Source organism: Polistes dominula, unplaced genomic scaffold (genome assembly GCF_049000335.1).
Source record: "Polistes dominula isolate Pdom_NZ unplaced genomic scaffold, Pdom_raw_medaka contig_37, whole genome shotgun sequence".
Taxonomy (NCBI): Eukaryota; Metazoa; Arthropoda; class Insecta; order Hymenoptera; family Vespidae; genus Polistes; species Polistes dominula.
In genome coordinates this window covers 2,880,035-2,899,115 of record NW_028301169.1, presented here as the reverse complement: position 1 = coordinate 2,899,115, position 19,081 = coordinate 2,880,035, and the positions used below count along the sequence as shown (strand labels likewise).

At 24.3% G+C, this 19,081-nt stretch overlaps 2 protein-coding genes across 3 annotated transcripts in view; both read right to left on the bottom strand.

The window, feature by feature from the left end:
* LOC107069894 (proton-coupled amino acid transporter-like protein acs) overlaps positions 1–7,351 on the bottom strand; it is a 32,266-nt gene extending 24,915 nt beyond the window's left edge. Inside the window, exon 1 of the mRNA XM_015327596.2 lies at positions 6,329–7,351. Coding sequence (XP_015183082.1) covers positions 6,329–6,364 — 36 coding nt within the window. The 5' untranslated portion in view covers positions 6,365–7,351. The remainder of the gene's footprint in view (positions 1–6,328) is intronic.
* Positions 7,352–9,697: 2,346 nt separating this feature from the next.
* Positions 9,698–18,284, bottom strand: garnet (adaptor-related protein complex 3, delta 1 subunit-like garnet). Of its 2 annotated transcripts, none has more exons than XM_015327617.2 (14): positions 17,423–18,284; positions 17,170–17,265; positions 16,923–17,051; positions 16,415–16,825; positions 16,170–16,243; positions 15,170–15,613; positions 14,864–15,091; positions 14,622–14,784; positions 14,329–14,511; positions 13,781–14,204; positions 13,358–13,626; positions 12,506–13,078; positions 11,982–12,407; positions 9,698–11,901 (listed from the first exon to the last, which is right to left on the bottom strand). In XM_015327617.2, the coding sequence occupies exons 1-14, from the start codon at positions 17,516–17,518 to the stop codon at positions 11,809–11,811; spliced, it is 3,609 nt and encodes a 1,202-aa protein (XP_015183103.1). In that variant the 5' UTR covers positions 17,519–18,284; the 3' UTR covers positions 9,698–11,808. The 2 variants fall into 2 exon arrangements, with proteins under 2 accessions (XP_015183103.1, XP_015183102.1); XM_015327616.2 differs by lacking the exon at positions 16,170–16,243 and adding an exon at positions 15,833–15,906 and having other exon boundaries at positions 17,423–18,282.
* Between the last annotated feature and the right edge of the window lie 797 nt (positions 18,285–19,081).

Sequence of the window (19,081 nt, the reverse complement as noted above, 5' to 3'; positions counted from 1 at the left end):
AAAATTCATTGTGTAATATTTTATAAAATTATTATTGATCAATACATTTTTAAACATTTCTTTGAATTATTTGAATAATTTACCATAAGAGAAAGAGAGAAAGAGAGAAAATTAACTATTATTAGGCTTTTAAGCTGTGAACTTTAAATGCGAGTTGCTTTGATAATATGATAAATAATTAGAATTCTATGATGATTATCTTACTTACAAGCTAGTATAAACTTTTATCGTGATCTATAGATCACACGATAGAAAAGATTTCTTTCACGGATTTTATTATCTTTTATCAAATGATTATGAAATATGTTTAAGCAATGTATCAGCTTTCCCGATTAAAAAAAAAAAAAAAAAAAGAGAGAAAAAAACGTGAGGAATCAATTTTGATTGTCCGATGAGCAAACACACATCATCGTCCTTATCTATAACAATAAATCGAAAGTGTAAATATTTCTTTAGAAATTATTGACATATATTTTTTTGTTTTTTTCATGATCATGGAAAATTTTTATCTATTTCTTTCTTAGTTTTTTTTTTTTTTTTTTTTTCCTTGTATTGTACGATAAGAGTTTCACCTTTCAATTATGTTATGTGGACACAGTTTCAACTACTCGAAATAGTTTTAACGTCAGTAATAAGAAGATTTAATGATACTTGTATGCTACTATCTTATAATAATTTTTTCGATATTTTAAGATAACTTAATCTTATGCATTCTTTTTGTTTTTGCCTTTTCTTATCACTCATTGTTTGCAAGTCAATAATTGATAATCAATCAATTATAATCGATTATAATTGATAAATTTACAGATAGTAATTAAAAAAATTATTATTTGTGATAATAATAAGTTACTTAACAAATTTTTTATAGTAGTAGTATAGTATCTTTCATTCACCATACACGTACGTATACGTTTCTATATAAATTTATGGTTTATTGTAAATATGGGTTGAAAAGTTTTGAGCATTGACACAAAAAAAATCATTTTATAATTTTTTTCTTTAATAAGAGTGAGCTTGATTGTAAATAAATGGTTTCTATCTTATGCTCAAATCTCAATTCATCTTTATATATGTACATGTGTGTGTGTGTGCATGTGTGTGCATTTATCTGTAAACGCACAAGTAATGCAAATTTGTTCAAAACTTGTTTTATTATCAACGATCATCTCTCACAACAGACGAATCATTAATTTTTTCTTAATTATTGAAGAGTAATGATAAGAAGTAAAGAAGAAACCTTTTCTTTTATTTTATTTTTTTTTTTTTTTTTTTTTGAAGATTCGAGAAGTAATGACGTTTATCTAAATTGTAATCGTTATCGTTATGACCTATCTGAAAAAATATAAAAAAAAAAAAAAAAGATAGAACGTAACGAAGAATCGTGTAATCGACATGAAATATTTTTCGGTGTCTCAAATAATATTTTATTAAGAGTAGGATAATTTCTTCTCTATTCTTATAAAAAAAAAAATTATTAAATACAAATTAACCTAATTTGACTATATTATTTTTGTAATATTATTAAATTTAATATAATTGTAATTAATATTTTACTATTATATTATTATTATATTATTAATATACTAAATAAATTAAATTGATTATTAAATAATTAAATATATAAATATATTATCATATAATATAACTATTATATTATAATAATACTATTATATTACTAATATTACTATTATATCCATATATCCCGAAAGGAAATCATTATTTTAAATAAAAAAAAATAATACTATTATATTTGTAATAATAATAATAATATATATGAAATAATTCTATGAACTTATTAATCGGAGATTAAAACAAAGATATGTGAAAAATGATTAAGAAAAAGATATGAAACGACATGTGAATACGACATGATTAATAAATTATTAATGAATATTAGAAGAATGAATCACGTGAATGTATGTATGTATCTATGTATGAATGTATGTATATGGTGATAAAAAGAAAAAAAAGAATTTATTTAACAAAGTTAAATATAATTTATTCATCCTCGAAATTCTTATTACGAATTTTTGTATTCATACATATACGAGTGAATATGTGAATTTTTGTATCACATATGAATACGACAAATATACAAACTGTATTATTTTATTAATAAAATCAACATTTACGATTTATAATTATAAAAATAAAAAGAGTAAAATGTTTTGTAAAGAATGTAAAAAGATTTATACAATATTTTTATTTTTAATATTATATTAAATAATATATTATAATCATCATTCTTCGAAATATTTTAAACTTAATAATATTTTTTTAGAAAAATTTGTATCTATGTTTAAGTTTAATTTTGTTTCAAATAAATTTCATTTATTAATACGATACACATATTGTTGTAAAATATACAAAATATTAAACAATAAAAAATAAAAAATTCAAAGATATTTATAAAATATTTTTTTTATATTATATTTAAAATATATTAATCATTATTCTTCGAAATATTTTAAACTTAATAGCATTTTTTTCTTTCTGAAAATTTGTATCTATGTTCAAGTTTAAGTTTGTTTCGAATAAATCTCATTTATTAATATATAAAAAATGTTATATTTAATATATAAAAAATTAAATGTTAAAAATATATTAAAATAAGATGTTATATTAATATATAAAAAATATACAAAATATTAAACAATAAATAAATATTACACTATAAAATAAACCTTTAAGGCAAATCATCAATTTAAAAAATTGAAAACAAAAATAAACAAAATTATTTTATACTAAATCAAATGGTTTAATTGATGAATCCTATATACGATTATATATATAGTATTATAAATATATATTTAAAAGATCGAATCGAATTGCAAGTTCATTTATAAAAAAAGAAATGGCACATCAATGAATGCACGAAGAATGTAGGCACGTTTATAATGTGATTGACTTGGCTCTGAACTAACAAGTTTAAATATTCAATCATAGTTACTGAACTGGTTCAAACCGAATATAACATTATTAATCTTAAAGAATAATCTTTAATAGATAATCTTATATATCGATACAGAATGATAACCGTTCAATTATTCTAATCGTTTTACGAGATTTTATGCTTAACTTTTAACAAAATCAATATAGTAGCAAGATAGTAAATGATTATTTTTTTTCTCGAGTATTAATTAATTCCCATAGAGTCTCGTGTTAGATTACAAAAAAAAAAAGATACATTTTAAACCTTTAAATTAAAAATCTATTCATATTTCTTCATTGATTATTTATTTTATTAAAAAAAAAAAAAAAATATTATATTATATTTATTCATATTTATTTTATTTTTTTTATTTTTAAACGTTATATTTATAATCCGAATATTATATTGTTAAATACAGTTGTAAATGTTTCAAATATTTTTACCGAATTAAATATTATATCTTATCAATCATATATATATATATATATATATATATATATATATATGTATATATGTATATAAATGACGTTTAAAAAAAACAAATACGTAAAGTGTAAAAAGTAAAAAAATTTATCATGATAAAATATCATGATCAACGTAATTTCCGATAAATTAATCAATCGAAAACAGAAGAAAGGGCAAATTTTTCTGTTACAATTCTTCGTAACCTATGACGATATATTAAAACGTGATTTATTCACTTGAATGTGTTCGATTGAACGAAAAGCGAAAGTATTCTTATGCATATATTTACTTTTACTACTACGTTTCCCCCCACCTTACCCCCACCCTTCTTTATTCTCTCTTTCTTTCTTTCACGGTCAAACGATTAACATATCGAGTTTTAACGGTGTAATCATTGCCATTGCAGAATAAAAATAAAAGAAAATAGTTTTATTGCAAATGTTACTTTTGTGTCCTTCGACATTGAGAAGGAAAAATGTCATTTCTTTCAATCATGATCGTGTAAAAAATTTATCAAGGTTACTTTTCTTTTACTTAGTAAATATATTTCATCTTTTATTCATTTAAAAATATTAAATATTAAGTTTTCTTTTTTATTTAGTATATTATTTAATTAGTAGAGATGGATATATTTATTTATTTATTTATAATCTGTTAATCTAGTACTTTAAAACATCAAAGTAATATAACGTAATACTATTAATAATAATAATAATAATAATAATAATAATAATAATAATAATGATTAATAATTAATAATAATAAGATTAATAATAATAGTAATAATAAAATATTAATAATATAAAATAATACAACGTAATACTATTAAATTAATATTATAATACTATTATTATATTATTAATACTATTAAATAGTATTATAATTATAACACATAATCATTGTTATATTAATTGTTATACTAATAATACGTAATATTATTTAATAGTATTATAATATATATAACATAATTATTGTTTAAATAATCTTTCTATGATTTTAATTATCGTTAAAAATTATCCTTTCCCTCCTGCAAAACAAAAATGCATCTCTCCTTTCATCTTCAATTTTTCATCGTCATATTTTTCTAATTTCAAAATTTAATCCTTCATTTAATAATAATAAAGAGAGACAGAAAAATAAATATGAATTAATGAAAGAAAATATTTTTCATTATCAACGGAAAATTTCTAAATCCATCCTTTTTTTAAATTTATTCGTAATTTTTTATTATTATTATATTTTTTGCTAATGAAAGATGCGGTCGTATAACCCTTGTTTTAATACACACACACAAAAAAAGAGAAAATAGCAAAAAAGAGAGAGAGAGAGAAATTAAATGGTTAAAATAAAAAGAAAAATATTATTATAGTTGAAATTATGCATGCTCGTTGATTTAGATCAACGTTTTCTCATAATCAAATTTTAACACTAGATATACCACCATTTTCAGTATACTTATTTCTACCACACTAATCAAAATGACTGGAGTATACAAAAAAATGACTTTTTAAGGCTTCTAGTTTTTATTTACTCTTAAAAAATAACAAAAAATGTTTAACAATAATAATTTTAATAGATAAATCGATTTATAAACATTTTTAAATAACAAAATGCTTAATTATTTACAAAAATCAAATGTTACATGTGTGAAGTAGAAATTTTGAATTAAAATGGCTGGTCTGGTATATGTAGTGTTAAAGAACAAGTTTTATGAAAAAGGATACATTCGAAAAGAGACGAAATTCGTAGGCGTATACTTAAGATGCTAAAGAAAAAGAAAAAAAGAAGAAGAAGAAGAAGACAAAAAAATTACAACGTAATAAGTTATACATATACATATATATATAATAAATATATGTATATAGGTTAACGTTTTGTCATAATCAGATTTTAAAAGTAAACGTGTTATGAAAAAGGATAAATTCAAAAAGAGACAAAACACGTGGGCGTATACGTTGCTAAAGGAAAAGAAAAAGAAGAAGAAGAAAAAAAAATTACAACGTAATAAGTTATATATATATATATAAATAAATATATGTATAATGTATAAGACGATATGATATAATTTAATCGCGATATGCAATCGACGTGAGTTATACATACATAATAATTACAAGACGTTAATTCATTATTATTTGTTCCTCTACTATTTGTTCAAAGTATTAATTACAATTGTATGCAAAGATTACATCGAAATACCGATATTATGATTAATGAAGATAAAATTGCACGTTACTGGTGAAGAAGAAAAAGAACAACAAAATACTCCAAATAATAATTAAAAAAAAAAAAAAAAAAAAAACCAAAAGAAAAGAAAAATAACCTTGAATAAAAATTGAAGAGAGAAAAAAAAGAAATGAAAAAAAGATAAAGAAAATTAAATAATTTATAATTGGCGACAATTTTATAATTTAAAACGAGTAATTAAGATTTGCGTCAGATAAAAAGAAAAACGAATATGAAAAATATATTTCTACGATAAGAAACCATTTTAGTTAAAAAAAAAGAACGAAAAAAAGAAAAAAAGAAAAAAGTGAGATAATATAAAACAAAATTATTTTAACAAAAGTCAAACGATTTCGTTTAAATAAAATAAATACCTTGAAAAGTAATTATTATTATTATACTATAAATAACCATAAAAAGGTGATAAGAAGAAAACAACAAAAATAACCCAATTGTAGTTGCTGTAGAATATACGATCTATACAGTAACCCGTGTTAAAGGGCATAAAAGATAAACAAATGTACATATACACACAAATATATATATTATATACATATACCAAAGAAAAGATAAGTTAATTGTCAATATTAACAAAGATTAACATTTTTTCTCGCGATAATCAATATGTAACATCTTTTTCCTCTTTAACACTTATTTTCTGTTTTTTCTTTTCTTGTTTATTTGTTTGTTCATATTAAGACTCACCGTACTAGCCGTAAATCCTAAGTTGTCGTGCGACATCCTTCCCCGATTGATGATGGATGGATGGATGGATGGATGGATGGATGGATGAATTGGATCGATCGATCACAAGTATCGATTGTTCACGAGTTTTTTTCACTCTTTCCTTTTCTTTTTTTTTTCTTCTCTTCAAGACTTCTTTCTTCCTTTTGTAATTTCTTCGAATGTTATATGTGTATGTGTATATATTGCGGCAACCGTGTATATGTATATATGTATGTATGTATGTATGTATGCAACGAAGCAAACTAAACGCGATCTTTGTTAATGACCGTTAAATATTCGATCGATCAGAAAACAAATAAATAAATCGATCGATCGAACTAGATCGATCTTTCGAAAGAAATTTTTTTTATTCTTCGGAAAAAATTCAATTATTAATTGTAATTGAATTAAAATAACAATAATAATAATAATAATAATAATAATAATAATAATAATAACAAGAAGAAGAAGAAGAAATGTTATATGTATAAAGGGAATATAAGGAAAAAAGTTTTTCAACTTTTTGTTTTGTTTGTTTCAATGATAAAAAAAGAATATATGTATATGTATGTATGTATATGTGTATATATATATATGTCGAAGTAAACTCTAATTTTCTTGTACAGTATTAACGTTGCATTTTATGCCGTGACAGGTACGGCGGCCGCAAGTCAACTGATTTGTCTTTGCGCGAAGTATTATTTATATAGTACACCACGGCACGCGGGTTCGCACTCCTGCCATTTCGTTTTCCTCTCTGTCTCGTAAGTAAAGATCGGTAGTGAGTGTGTTCTCTTTTATCCTCACACAATCGAATATAATTTATAAACCTATAAAGGTTTATTTACAATAATGTAAATATACGTATTTATTTCTATCACTATTTTCCCTCTCTTTCTCTCTTTCACTACATATATGTATATATATATATATATTATTTAAATATTATTTTGACTATTATTTAACTTCACTATGTTGTAATTTTACTATTAGTTAACTTCACTCACAATTTATGATACATTATTATTTCTTCTTCTTATTATTATTATTATTGTTAGTATTGTTATTAATGTATTTTAAATTTACAATTTTAATTTTAACAATTGTTTGAAAAATATTCTATAAATTCCGTTAATGTTATTCAATTCACAAGTATAACTATGATATATATTATTTCTTATTATTATTACAATTATATATATATATATATGAAAAATATTTGATTAAATTAAATTCACTATTATTAACACTCACAATTATAATATATGTAATATTTTTTTGTTTATTCTTATTATTACTATTATATTGTTATTGATTTTTTGATAAATATATGTTATGTGTACAATATATATACATATATTTATATAATATATTTATATAAGAGAGGAGAAAAGAAAAATGATGATCGATGTGATCCTTTTGGATCAATTGATAGAAAAAACACACTTATAAATTATAATTTTAATCTATACACCGAAGGAGAGTATTATATATTAAAATTATATGTATTTTTGTTTGTATTATCCTTAGAAAATATTTCACGAAAAATGATTTATTTGAAATGCACGTTTGTCGTTGTAGAATATACACGGGACAGTACTTCGAAAGACTAATCGGTATACAATAAGTCATAAGTTTATAAATAGATTATGTTTGAAGGACCTAAAAGAAGGGGTGAGGGGTTAATGGAGGGGTTGTTAGTAGTCTACTGTAAACGAACTATTCTATCTTACGATATATACAGGTATATGACAGTTCTGCAAATCTTTCTTCACGTTCTAATCTGTGTATCTTCTATAATCAACAACGAATTAAATTATTCATTATATCAGATCATTTTTGTTGTTTTTTTTTTATTTAATATTTTAATTTATACGTAAATAATTATTGACAAATCGTGTATAAAATTATTCCAAGAAATTTATTTATTATTTACTTGGAATATTTATTATACTTTTTTTTACCATTTCTTATTTGTTTGTCGTAAGAATATTGTAAACGATATGGAAAATAAATTGTTATTGAGGGTAGAGATAGAAAAAAAGAAAAAAAAAAAAAAGAAGGCGTGGAAATTACAGATCTACAGGTTGAATTATCGTATTTATGTAGTATATCTTGATAATGTTTGTTCGATTCATATCAATCGAATTCCAACTCTTAAGATTGTCGTTTTATCTATCATTGGGTAACGGGGTAAATAACATACGCAATGTAAAAAAAATTTGAATATAGTAAGATATAAAAAAAAGAAACAAAATTAATGAAAACAAATGAAACAATAAATGGCAAATGTTAGGAAAAATCTAAAGTTACATTTTTTATAATTCATTTTAATTATTGAAAATTATTTCATTATTCATTTATATTTAATAGACATTTTTAGACCTTTCTTATGGGATATTAAATTTATTACATTTGTAAATTGTTGTTATTGTTTTCACATCTTTTTTGTTCTTTTTTTTTCAAAATACACTTATAAATATATTTTTTTAACAGCAAGTGTTAAAGTATTCGATTAATTTTTTAAATTTTAGGTAACATTTTTCTTATTTTGTTCCATCTATTACGCAATATTATACATATATATATATTTATACGTACATGTGTCCTCATATATGATAAACATTTTTGTTGTTTGTTGTCATTGAAGAGAGGTAATATTGTTAAGAATAATCAAAACACGTTTGACTTCTTTCTTTCATTTGATAATATTGAGTTTAATAGAAAAATTCTTATTCATTCGAATAATAATATAGATAATGATTAAAAATATGATTAATTAAATAAACTAATGTAAGATCTTATTTTCTTTCTTTGTTTGAGGAAAAGATAAAAAGGGTAAAGACTTTAGAGACAAATGTGTGTAACTTTAAACTTAATCCATGTTAATTCGTTGGAATTCTAATAATGAATAAACTCATACAAGAGAGATCTACTAATTTTAACGAAGGACGTTGTGCTTTACATCGTGATTCACCTGATCTCATCGAGCATCCAACCTATTTTCTTATCATCATAACGTTTCAAGGCTAATAATAAGACAAAGAACAAAATTATAACTAAAGGATAATTATTTCATTTAAAAGACGCTATTTTTATCTATATTTTTAATTTATTTTTTCTTTATTTTAATATTATAATTAAAATAATCAAAATAAAAATTTTATAATATAAATTTATCTAATATTTGATTTATCAAAACTAAAATAATCTAATATATATATATATATATATAGATTTAAATTAAATTTAAGGAAAAATGTTTATATATATGTAGAGAAAAAAAAGTATACAGTATATTTCACTTTTTAAAATTACAAGCATTCATAGATATATATATATATATTCTTTTTTTCTATGGAGATATATAATAAAAATTTAATATATAAGGTATATGCATCGTCATATAAAAATAATAAAAATCTCATGCAGAAATAATATTATTTTTTGTCCTTCTCTTATCTACCTGATCGAACCACGTTTTTGTTTTACTACTTATATTTCATTGTTTGTTTGATAAAGATCTTAGATATACAATTAGTTACATACACAGATTGGAAGTTTATAAAAAAAAAAAAAACGACAAACAAACGAGGTTGTAAACAAAAATATACAATAGGAACAGTAGGATCTTTTTTAAACCGGTAATCTATTATCTTGAAGACAATCAACGTAAGACATTTTAATAATAGTATAGAATTTAATGGTCATAGAATTTAGCATGACTCGTTTTGATAATTATTTCTTTTTTTTTTTTTTTTTTAATTATTTAAACATCCTATGAAATATTTCACATTTTATTATTTTACAATTAATCAAATCATTTTTAAATCTTTTAATAATCTCTGATCGTTCCTTTTTTTTTTTTTTCATTAAAATTAAATATAAGTTTGATCACATTGATTAATAATTCATTTTCTTTCATTTATTTTCTCTCGATTTTTATAATATGTTTATATCTAACATAAAAATAAAAAGATATAGAGAGAGAGAGAGAGAGAGAAAAGAAAGTAAGATAGGATGAGTAAAAAATTTCGAAAAAATATATTGGATAATTACACATGTAATTATTTTTCTCGACGTGTGGGAACGTTACAAACATAATTATATTTCAATTGTTTTTCCTCTCCATGTTGTTCTAATAATTTAATCATTTCTTTTTACAATGTTCACATTGTAATAGACAGAATGATTTCAATTTGATAATAAATGAAAATCACAAATTCTAAAACAAGCATGATAGATATTTTTAAATGCAAAAGAGAAAACAAGCGGAGTAGTACTGTATTTTAATTCGGTTTGAAAAAATTTCAAATTTTTTTTTTTATTTTTTTTTCTTCTCTTTTCGATAAAATTCTAAAATGTTATTCAATTTTGCATATCATGCATTCTGATTCTATTTTAGCGGATGAATTTTTAATAAGAGATATTTCGTTATCATATTAAATCAAATTTAAAGAGAGAAAGAGAGAAAAAGAGAGAGAGAGAGAGAGAAAGAGAAAAAGAGAGAAAGAGAAAAATATTTGGCCAGTAAAAGAATCTTTGTAAGCATAGATTACAGGCACATGCTATTTACATATTGTTTCTTATCTTTTCTTTTTTGCTTTTTTCGTTCACTCTTACATTTAATATAAATCCGTTTAAGACATGATTTTTTAGATGTATATGAAAAAATATTAATATTATAATATTATATTATAAACATAATATACCGCATGCAGAGATGGTATAATTATTATATCGCTACTAAATGATTATTATTATTATTATTATATTTTATACATTCTCACATATGCATGAGATGCAACATGACAATATAGAGAAGATTGAGATGATATCTTATTATTTTTACAAGATATCAAAATTACTCGTTATTTTTTCTTTTTTTTAACTTTCTTTTCTTTTTTTCTTTTCTTCTTTCGTAAATAAATTTACAAGATCAAAGAGGCAACAGTACAAAAAGTAGGCGACTTTGAAATAATATCAATTAAGTTCCCAATTATTTCCTTACTTTTTGTATCGATGTCTTTTGAATAATTGGTGAATAAATTTGTTCTTTTCCCATGTTTTTTTTTCTTGCCATTTTCTCTTTTTTTTCTTTTTTTCTTTTTTTTTTTTTTTAGAATCCTGATAACCCACATATACATGTATATATTTGTATATATTTTATCCATGTATATATGTATACATATGTATAACTCTTATATATGTATATTTAACAAATTTAATAATTCTAAATTATACAGTGCTTAGATAAGAACTCCATCTGAAAATATGTAATGATTAATGAATTAGCAGGTGAGATTTTTCCTATAATCATTGGTTGTCTCATACATAACAGATCCTGGAAAATATTTCTTCGCATAATGCAAAGTTTTGTTGAATATATGACTGTAATGAATGATAGGAATCATTATTAGTTGTCTTATCTTTGTTTTAAAACATAGGTACACTTTTTCTTATGTCAAAAGCCTTGTTATCTCATCCGCAATTCCTGACAGGAGAGAATTATTGTCACCTTTACCTTCGATCAACAAATTACCTGTCGATTTCTAAAACACATTGAAATAAATATTACGCTCTTAACATAGAAATAATTAAAATCAATATAATATTCTATTGAAACTCTTACATTATATTTTAATAAAAGGCACACATGATGTCCCTTCAATGAATGACCATACAAAGATGCAGTATCATTTATTTGTTCCACGAGAGTTAGATTGCACTTGCAACAGACAGTATTCAAAACTGCATTAAATTCCTGAGACAAAAGAATTTCTTTTCTAATTCTAGAAACTAGTTGACCGCTTTTAAGTAGCTCCGTTAGTATATCCTTGTGGGACAAATGTCCAACCATAAATTTACTGCACGACAAATTTATAGTGAAATCAAGTTTTTCTTGTATTGTCCCATCCACATTTTCCAACATATACGTTAATGTACCTCTTAATTTTTGAGCAAACGTTACGTCGGATATTAATATTGTAAATTGAGTCTCTTTACTTGATTGTGGAGGTAGTTGGAATGGCAGTTTCATTCCATATTCTTCATCATCCTGTAAAAATAGAAGAAAAAAAAGAAAATTTTCAAAATGTTCATTTAACAATACAAAAATAATATACACCGTAATAATAAAAGACAAAAAAATATTACATTTTTCATTAATTTCAATGTTGACGTATCCGTAATATCGAACCTTATTTCTTTAACAAGCTTTTGCCCTATATTAGTAATGAGTATTGATACAATTATTTTACTAGTGTCATCAGCAATTTGCTTTAATTCATACATCATAGAAATAGTTTTATTCTTAGATAATTTTTCATAAGCGATCAATGGTTGAATGGAATTTAAACTATTTTCAGTAATAACTAAATCATTCCTTAATTCTGGCAATATTTCTTTGGAGGGTGTAGATATACCAGCTGTTTCTTCATAATCTGATGATTTCTTTTCTTTCTTACTTTTGGATTTTTTCGATTTTTTATGTTTTATATCGTCGTCCTTAACTTTTTTATGTTTATCCTGGCTCTTAGATTTTTTTCGCTTACTATCCTTTCGTATATCTACATTTTCTTTACTATTCACTTCAGTGTAATCTTCTTGAATAGAGGAAGAGCCTGGTTCTTCGATATTATCTTCTAACCACATATCAGTCATATTTATTTGATTATCAGCCTCTTTTTCTTGAACACATTTACTCTTTCTTTTAGTTTTTCTATGACCCTATAAATACACAAATAATAAAATATATATATATATTGTATTCTCTTTTATACATCATATGTAATGAAACAATTACACATTTATAATATATATAAGGTGACTAAATAAAGAGATTCATAACTTCTCGTCAAATGATGAAAAAAACATGAACCAAAAAATGAATATTTTCAAAGTTAGAAACAATATCTTGTTTCGGTTAAAATAAATACTTGTATGACTAATATTATCTACTCTAGATCTTATCTATTATATATCAAGGAAGGTAAAACAAAATATTACCTTATCTTTCTTTATTGTCTTCGCTTCTTTGACTTTCTGATTTGGACTATTCTCTACCACTCTATGTTCCAAAACCGGTAATCTTTCATCCTCTCTTAAAGGCATGTCTAAATCGATATTTAAAGCTCGATGAGGATCATTTGCATCGATCATATCATAATCATCGCTATCACTTATTTCTGCTCCTGGTGGAAGTTCACCAATACCTGTATTTACAACTTGCATAGGATAATCTTCTTCACGTTCATCTTCCGATGCAGATTGTTTATCTAATAAGGAAATAATAGTAAAAAAAAAAAAAAAAGGGAGAAAAAAATAAAAACAATGTACATAAAAATAATAACGTAATAACGTATCTTAATTGATAATTAATAAGAAAACATACTCTTGCATAATGTTAATGTGTAAAAGAGAAATAATTACTTTTTTTCGATTTCTTTTTCTTGCCATGTTTTTTATGTCTTTTGTGATTATTATCCACATTTATATTGTGATATTTACTGGTATCAGAATAATTCGATATTTTTAATGATACCGGTATGTCTAATTCAGCAACTGGAATGTTTTCAAAGTCTTCGTAAAGAGACGTTGAATTATGATAAGAAGCGGAATTTTTAAATGATCCTTTCAAATAATGAGGATTATTTTGTTGTTCCAATTTTCTGGCCTCTCTCCTTTTCTGAAGTTCTTCTACCGTAGGTTCATTCGTTTCTCGTTTCATAAAGGAATTATTAGATTTTTCTGATTTAACAAATATCTCATTCATATCCATATCTTCAGAATCAGAGCTCTCTGATGGTGGATCATTGATCCATGAATCTAAATCTAAATCATCAGGGATAGGTACCTACAAAAAAATGTATTCAAAAATGAATTAATATTAAAAGAAAAAATTATTATGAATGAAAAAATTATGAAATATATATTTTCTTTTTTAACAAAAATAAATAATATATTGTATACATATATACCTTTCTTTGAGCTTTAGGAGCAACAGGATTAAGTTCACCTTCAAACGCTTCCATTAATTCTTCAGCCATGCCAGGATTTTCTTTCAAGCATTCAAATAAAACTAATGCAGAACTAGATCTTTCTTGAACCTCCAAATCACCGCTACATACAAATGCTGCTATTTTATCTTTCAACGCAAAAATCTAGAAAATCAATGAAAGACTATAAATAGATTGGTTACATTACTGTTTAAATTTAAATGCAATCATTTGATGATATGCAATGATTTTACGCATAAAAAGGTATAATTTACTTGTTCCATCGTTTCGCTGTCACCTTCTTTCTCAGCTTTAGATAATATTGCCGTAGCAAGTTTTAAGATATTATGCACATAAACTGCTTGAATATGTCCTGGCAAACTAGATGCTTGTGATCGCAACATTGATTGTAAAGTTGCTAAAGGATCTTCTAGTTCGCTATTGATATTATAAATTTTCAAATAAAAATTTAAATATGTTATTTAATGAAAATATTATGCTACATATAATTTATTACCTAGAAAACTCTCCACATATCCAAGCAGCTGCATATAAAACCTCAGACATAGTAGCTCGTGGTTGACCAGTCAAAAGATAGGAATTTTCAAGTAGTAAGGCACATTGTTGAACTGCATATTTACGTATAGCTTGTACCCGGATCGCTACATCAAGTAATTGAGTTGCTACTAATGGTCCATGCTTGGTACCTTCCATTCGTGTGAGTTCCACCAATACAGATATGTACCTATAAATATATAACTTATATACAAACTATCAAATATTCATTTAATTATTATACTATCAAAATATATTATTAATTTACCATTCAAAATATGTTATAAATTGATAATTATTTTGAGAACAAATTTGTATGATCTTTGAAAGTAATTCATCTCTGTATGTAGTGCCTTCAGCTTTGTCCATGTGCACCATTAATTTTTTAACTATTTCCATTAAATTCTTTTTAGATACCATTCCATACAATAAATCCAAGGCACGCAATCTTATACTTTCATCTTTATCATCAAGACATTGCATAATAAGATCTTTATGAGCTTGTACACTTTTAGGATGTGTCCTTAATATTTTTGACATTGCTAACAAGCCCAAATATTTTAAATTTTGATCAGAATCTTCTATTAATATTCTTAATTTCTGCACGCAGAGCTGTATTGAATCTGAATGATTTGGCATTCCAGACGATATAGAAATCAATACAGCTATTACGGTGTTAATGCACTCATACAGCAAAGACATAGCAGATGTACTAAAAATAATATAAAGATAATTTTATTAATGATATTAATAACTTATTCATAACTTATTAATAATCCTTGTTAATAAAAGCTAGAGAATAGCCGAGACAAACATATATATACATATTTATATTATATAATACATGGAACTATTTTCCTCTCTATGATAAAATCTACAAATTATTGGGATATATGGGAAAGGAAAATATCAATATAAATACGTTAAATACCTGTGTATCAAATTGGTAAGGGGTTCTATTAGCTTTTTGCCAAGCCTAGGTTCTAGAGGTGTCAAGGCGCCAAACTGTAAATATAATTTTAGTTGCAATCTAAGCGATATGTAATAACAAACAATATAAATATTTATAGAATATATATATACATATATATATATATATATATATATATATATATATATATTCTATAAATCATTTATAGACAACACAGAATAAAATCAATAATGACGATACTTTTATACTTCTACCATATCTTTACTACTACTATGTGATCTAAATTAAATATATATCAATGCTTTTTTATATCAAAATAATCAACTAGTAAAAAAACCTTGAAATCAGGTCAATTAGTGGTTGAGTAAGTCGCCGACCCATTTTCGGCTCAATCAGTGTTATAGTGGAGAACTGAGCAAGTGAAATAAGATCAACATTACTAGGCTCGAAGTTAAAAATGATATATATATATAAGTATATATGCATTCATTGATAACAGCTCTTATGTCTTTTTATATCAAATTTAAATCTTTCTGTGTTTAATTGATCAATCGATGTATTAATATTACAGAACAGACTTACCAATTTGATTATTTTAATTAGCATCCAGTTATTAGTCGACGTTGTCATTAATTTGAAAAATACAGGTGCCAAGCTTAAATAATTTTTTGGATTCTTCCTTGCTAATTCGCAAACTACATTGACTGCTGCAGACTGTACACCACTGTCAGGATCTTCAAGTTTTTCTTTCAATCTAGGAAAAGCAGGCCTTAAAGCTTCTGGAAATCGCAAGAACACCTTGTACATCATTAAAACTGCTTTCTTCCGTAAATATGGCTTTGTAGATGTTAATAGAGTCATTATATCATTAACTAAATCACGTGCCAGATCTGGACTTATAAAGCAAGATAAACCACTAAGAGCCAATCCAGCGTCGTATTGATTTTGACTATTTAAGTCTTTGCGTATCATGTTTGTAGTCAACATTAAAAGCTGTAAGAATTAAATTAATAAATAATTCTTTTTCATTCTAAAATCAAATTATTTATCTTAAGCTATTTGTATGTCGAAAAACGAATAGAAATCATACCTCTGTATCTGCGTGAAAGCTTTGACTACCTGCTAAATATCCAATGCGTTTATAGGTGAATTTAGCAGATGACATGACCTCAATTATATTAAATCCAGCCCAACTAATATCGTAGCCTAACATTTGCAACTATAAAAAGATAAATAACGTTAGTAAGTCGTACTATAGATTTAAATAGAAAACAACATAATTATCTAGTTAGAGATAAAGTGATAGTTTAGAATTAGCATATGAAACCCTCACTTACATATGTTAACTTAGCAACTGCATTTGCCTTTACCGCAATATTATCCTGGCGTAATTCTTGTTTTATTTCTTCTATACATTGTGCAATATATTTTGCCTAACACGATAAGAAACAAATTCATTATAAAGAGATTTACCTTTAATTCAAAATTATTACAAAGTTAGGTTAAGTTACGTGTCATTTTTGTTATTTTTATAAAAATAAATATAAATGAAATAGACAAAATTATATATAAAATTAAATTAAAATTTACCTCATTCTCTTTATTATTTCTAATGCCACGTACTAAATCCGTCAAATTTTTGTCGAACATTCGTTCGAAGTTTCCTTTTACTTTACGGAGAGCCATAACTGGTATTTAACTGGTTAGATACTAGAACGAACTCTCTTGATCACTCGTAAGGTTTCTTTCTATCTTTCCTTAATATTCCGAGTTAATCGGATAAATTGCATCGATTGCATTACCGTACGATTAAAAGTTCTTTACACTTCGCACAAGCAATATCTCTCATTTACATTTTAATTTGACAGGTAGGTAGGTAGATACGAGAACTACTAAAAGATCATACCTATCTTATGTATTACATATGTAGTACCAAAGACTTGTTAAGAATAGATGTATACCCGGTGTTTACTAACGAAATTCGCGACAATTTTACGAATATATTTGATTTGATTTGTTTTCTTTTTATTATTATTATTATTATTATTATTATTATTTTTTAAATTTTGCTTAAATTTATTATTTCTTTATTTGTTCAAACCAGATCACTGATTTATTGTTAAACGTATGAACAATTGTTAATAACAAGTGTGCGCATGAATTTTTGATTGATTAATACTCAATCTCTCAACAAGCTTATCTAATAGCCAAATGATGATAACCCAACACTCCCATAAACAGATTATTCTAGTAGACAAATTAACATCGATAAATTAACATTTTTGCTGCGATGATAATGTAGATTATTATTACGAATATCTATAGATAGATACATAGTTTTGTATTAATCCTTTTTCTTTTCTTTTGTTTTTCTTTCTTTTTTTGGATCGCTCAAAAATACCAGCTGAAAATAAAATCTACGTGAAAGACGATAAAGTTTCCGAGAAGTAAGAAGAGATTTATTTGTTACTATTTTTGTCCTATGTCTTTGTTAATTTTTTTTTTCCTTTCTTATCCAGAATAAATCTCGAGCCAACTTGAAGGCCTAACATTCGAATGTGTGTATCGTATCGATACCGAACACGTCCTAAAAATGCAAAGAAATATCACTTTTTTTTCGATATATCGAACTATTCATTACGATAAATTATCTTAAGCGTAGATTGGTCGATAACTTTGAATTTCATTGGATAATTTTTAAAGCTATTGAACTATAAAAACAATTTCTTTAATTTTATTAAAATAATAATTTATATTTCAAATGATTTATACATTTTCAAATTTTTTCTTGAAAAATCAGTCTTACCAATAAAGACACATAAAATGAATTTAATAATTCTCGAAATTACGAAATTATTCGATTTATAATAACCAGTATAAAAATTCTGTTACATAAATAAGAAAATCATCAGATTACTTCTATTATGGAGGGTAGAGGTAAGGAGTAACATCTCTGTTATTTCTGTATATGAAAAGTGTCCGTCGAAATGTATGCAATTCGAGTGGCGCCACAATTCGCAGAGTGTCAATTTTAAAGGAAGCGCCAAATATTATTAGAGTAGGATTGAAAAATAAACAAGGAACACAAATTTTACCCATAACTGTTATGTTATTCACATACTTTTTCATAAAATTAAATGATAAAAAATCAATAAACGTACTATTCACAATTCATGAAATAAAATCACTCTAGCTACACGTTTTCTCATAATAATTCTTTAAGGTTATATTTACTACATTATTATATAA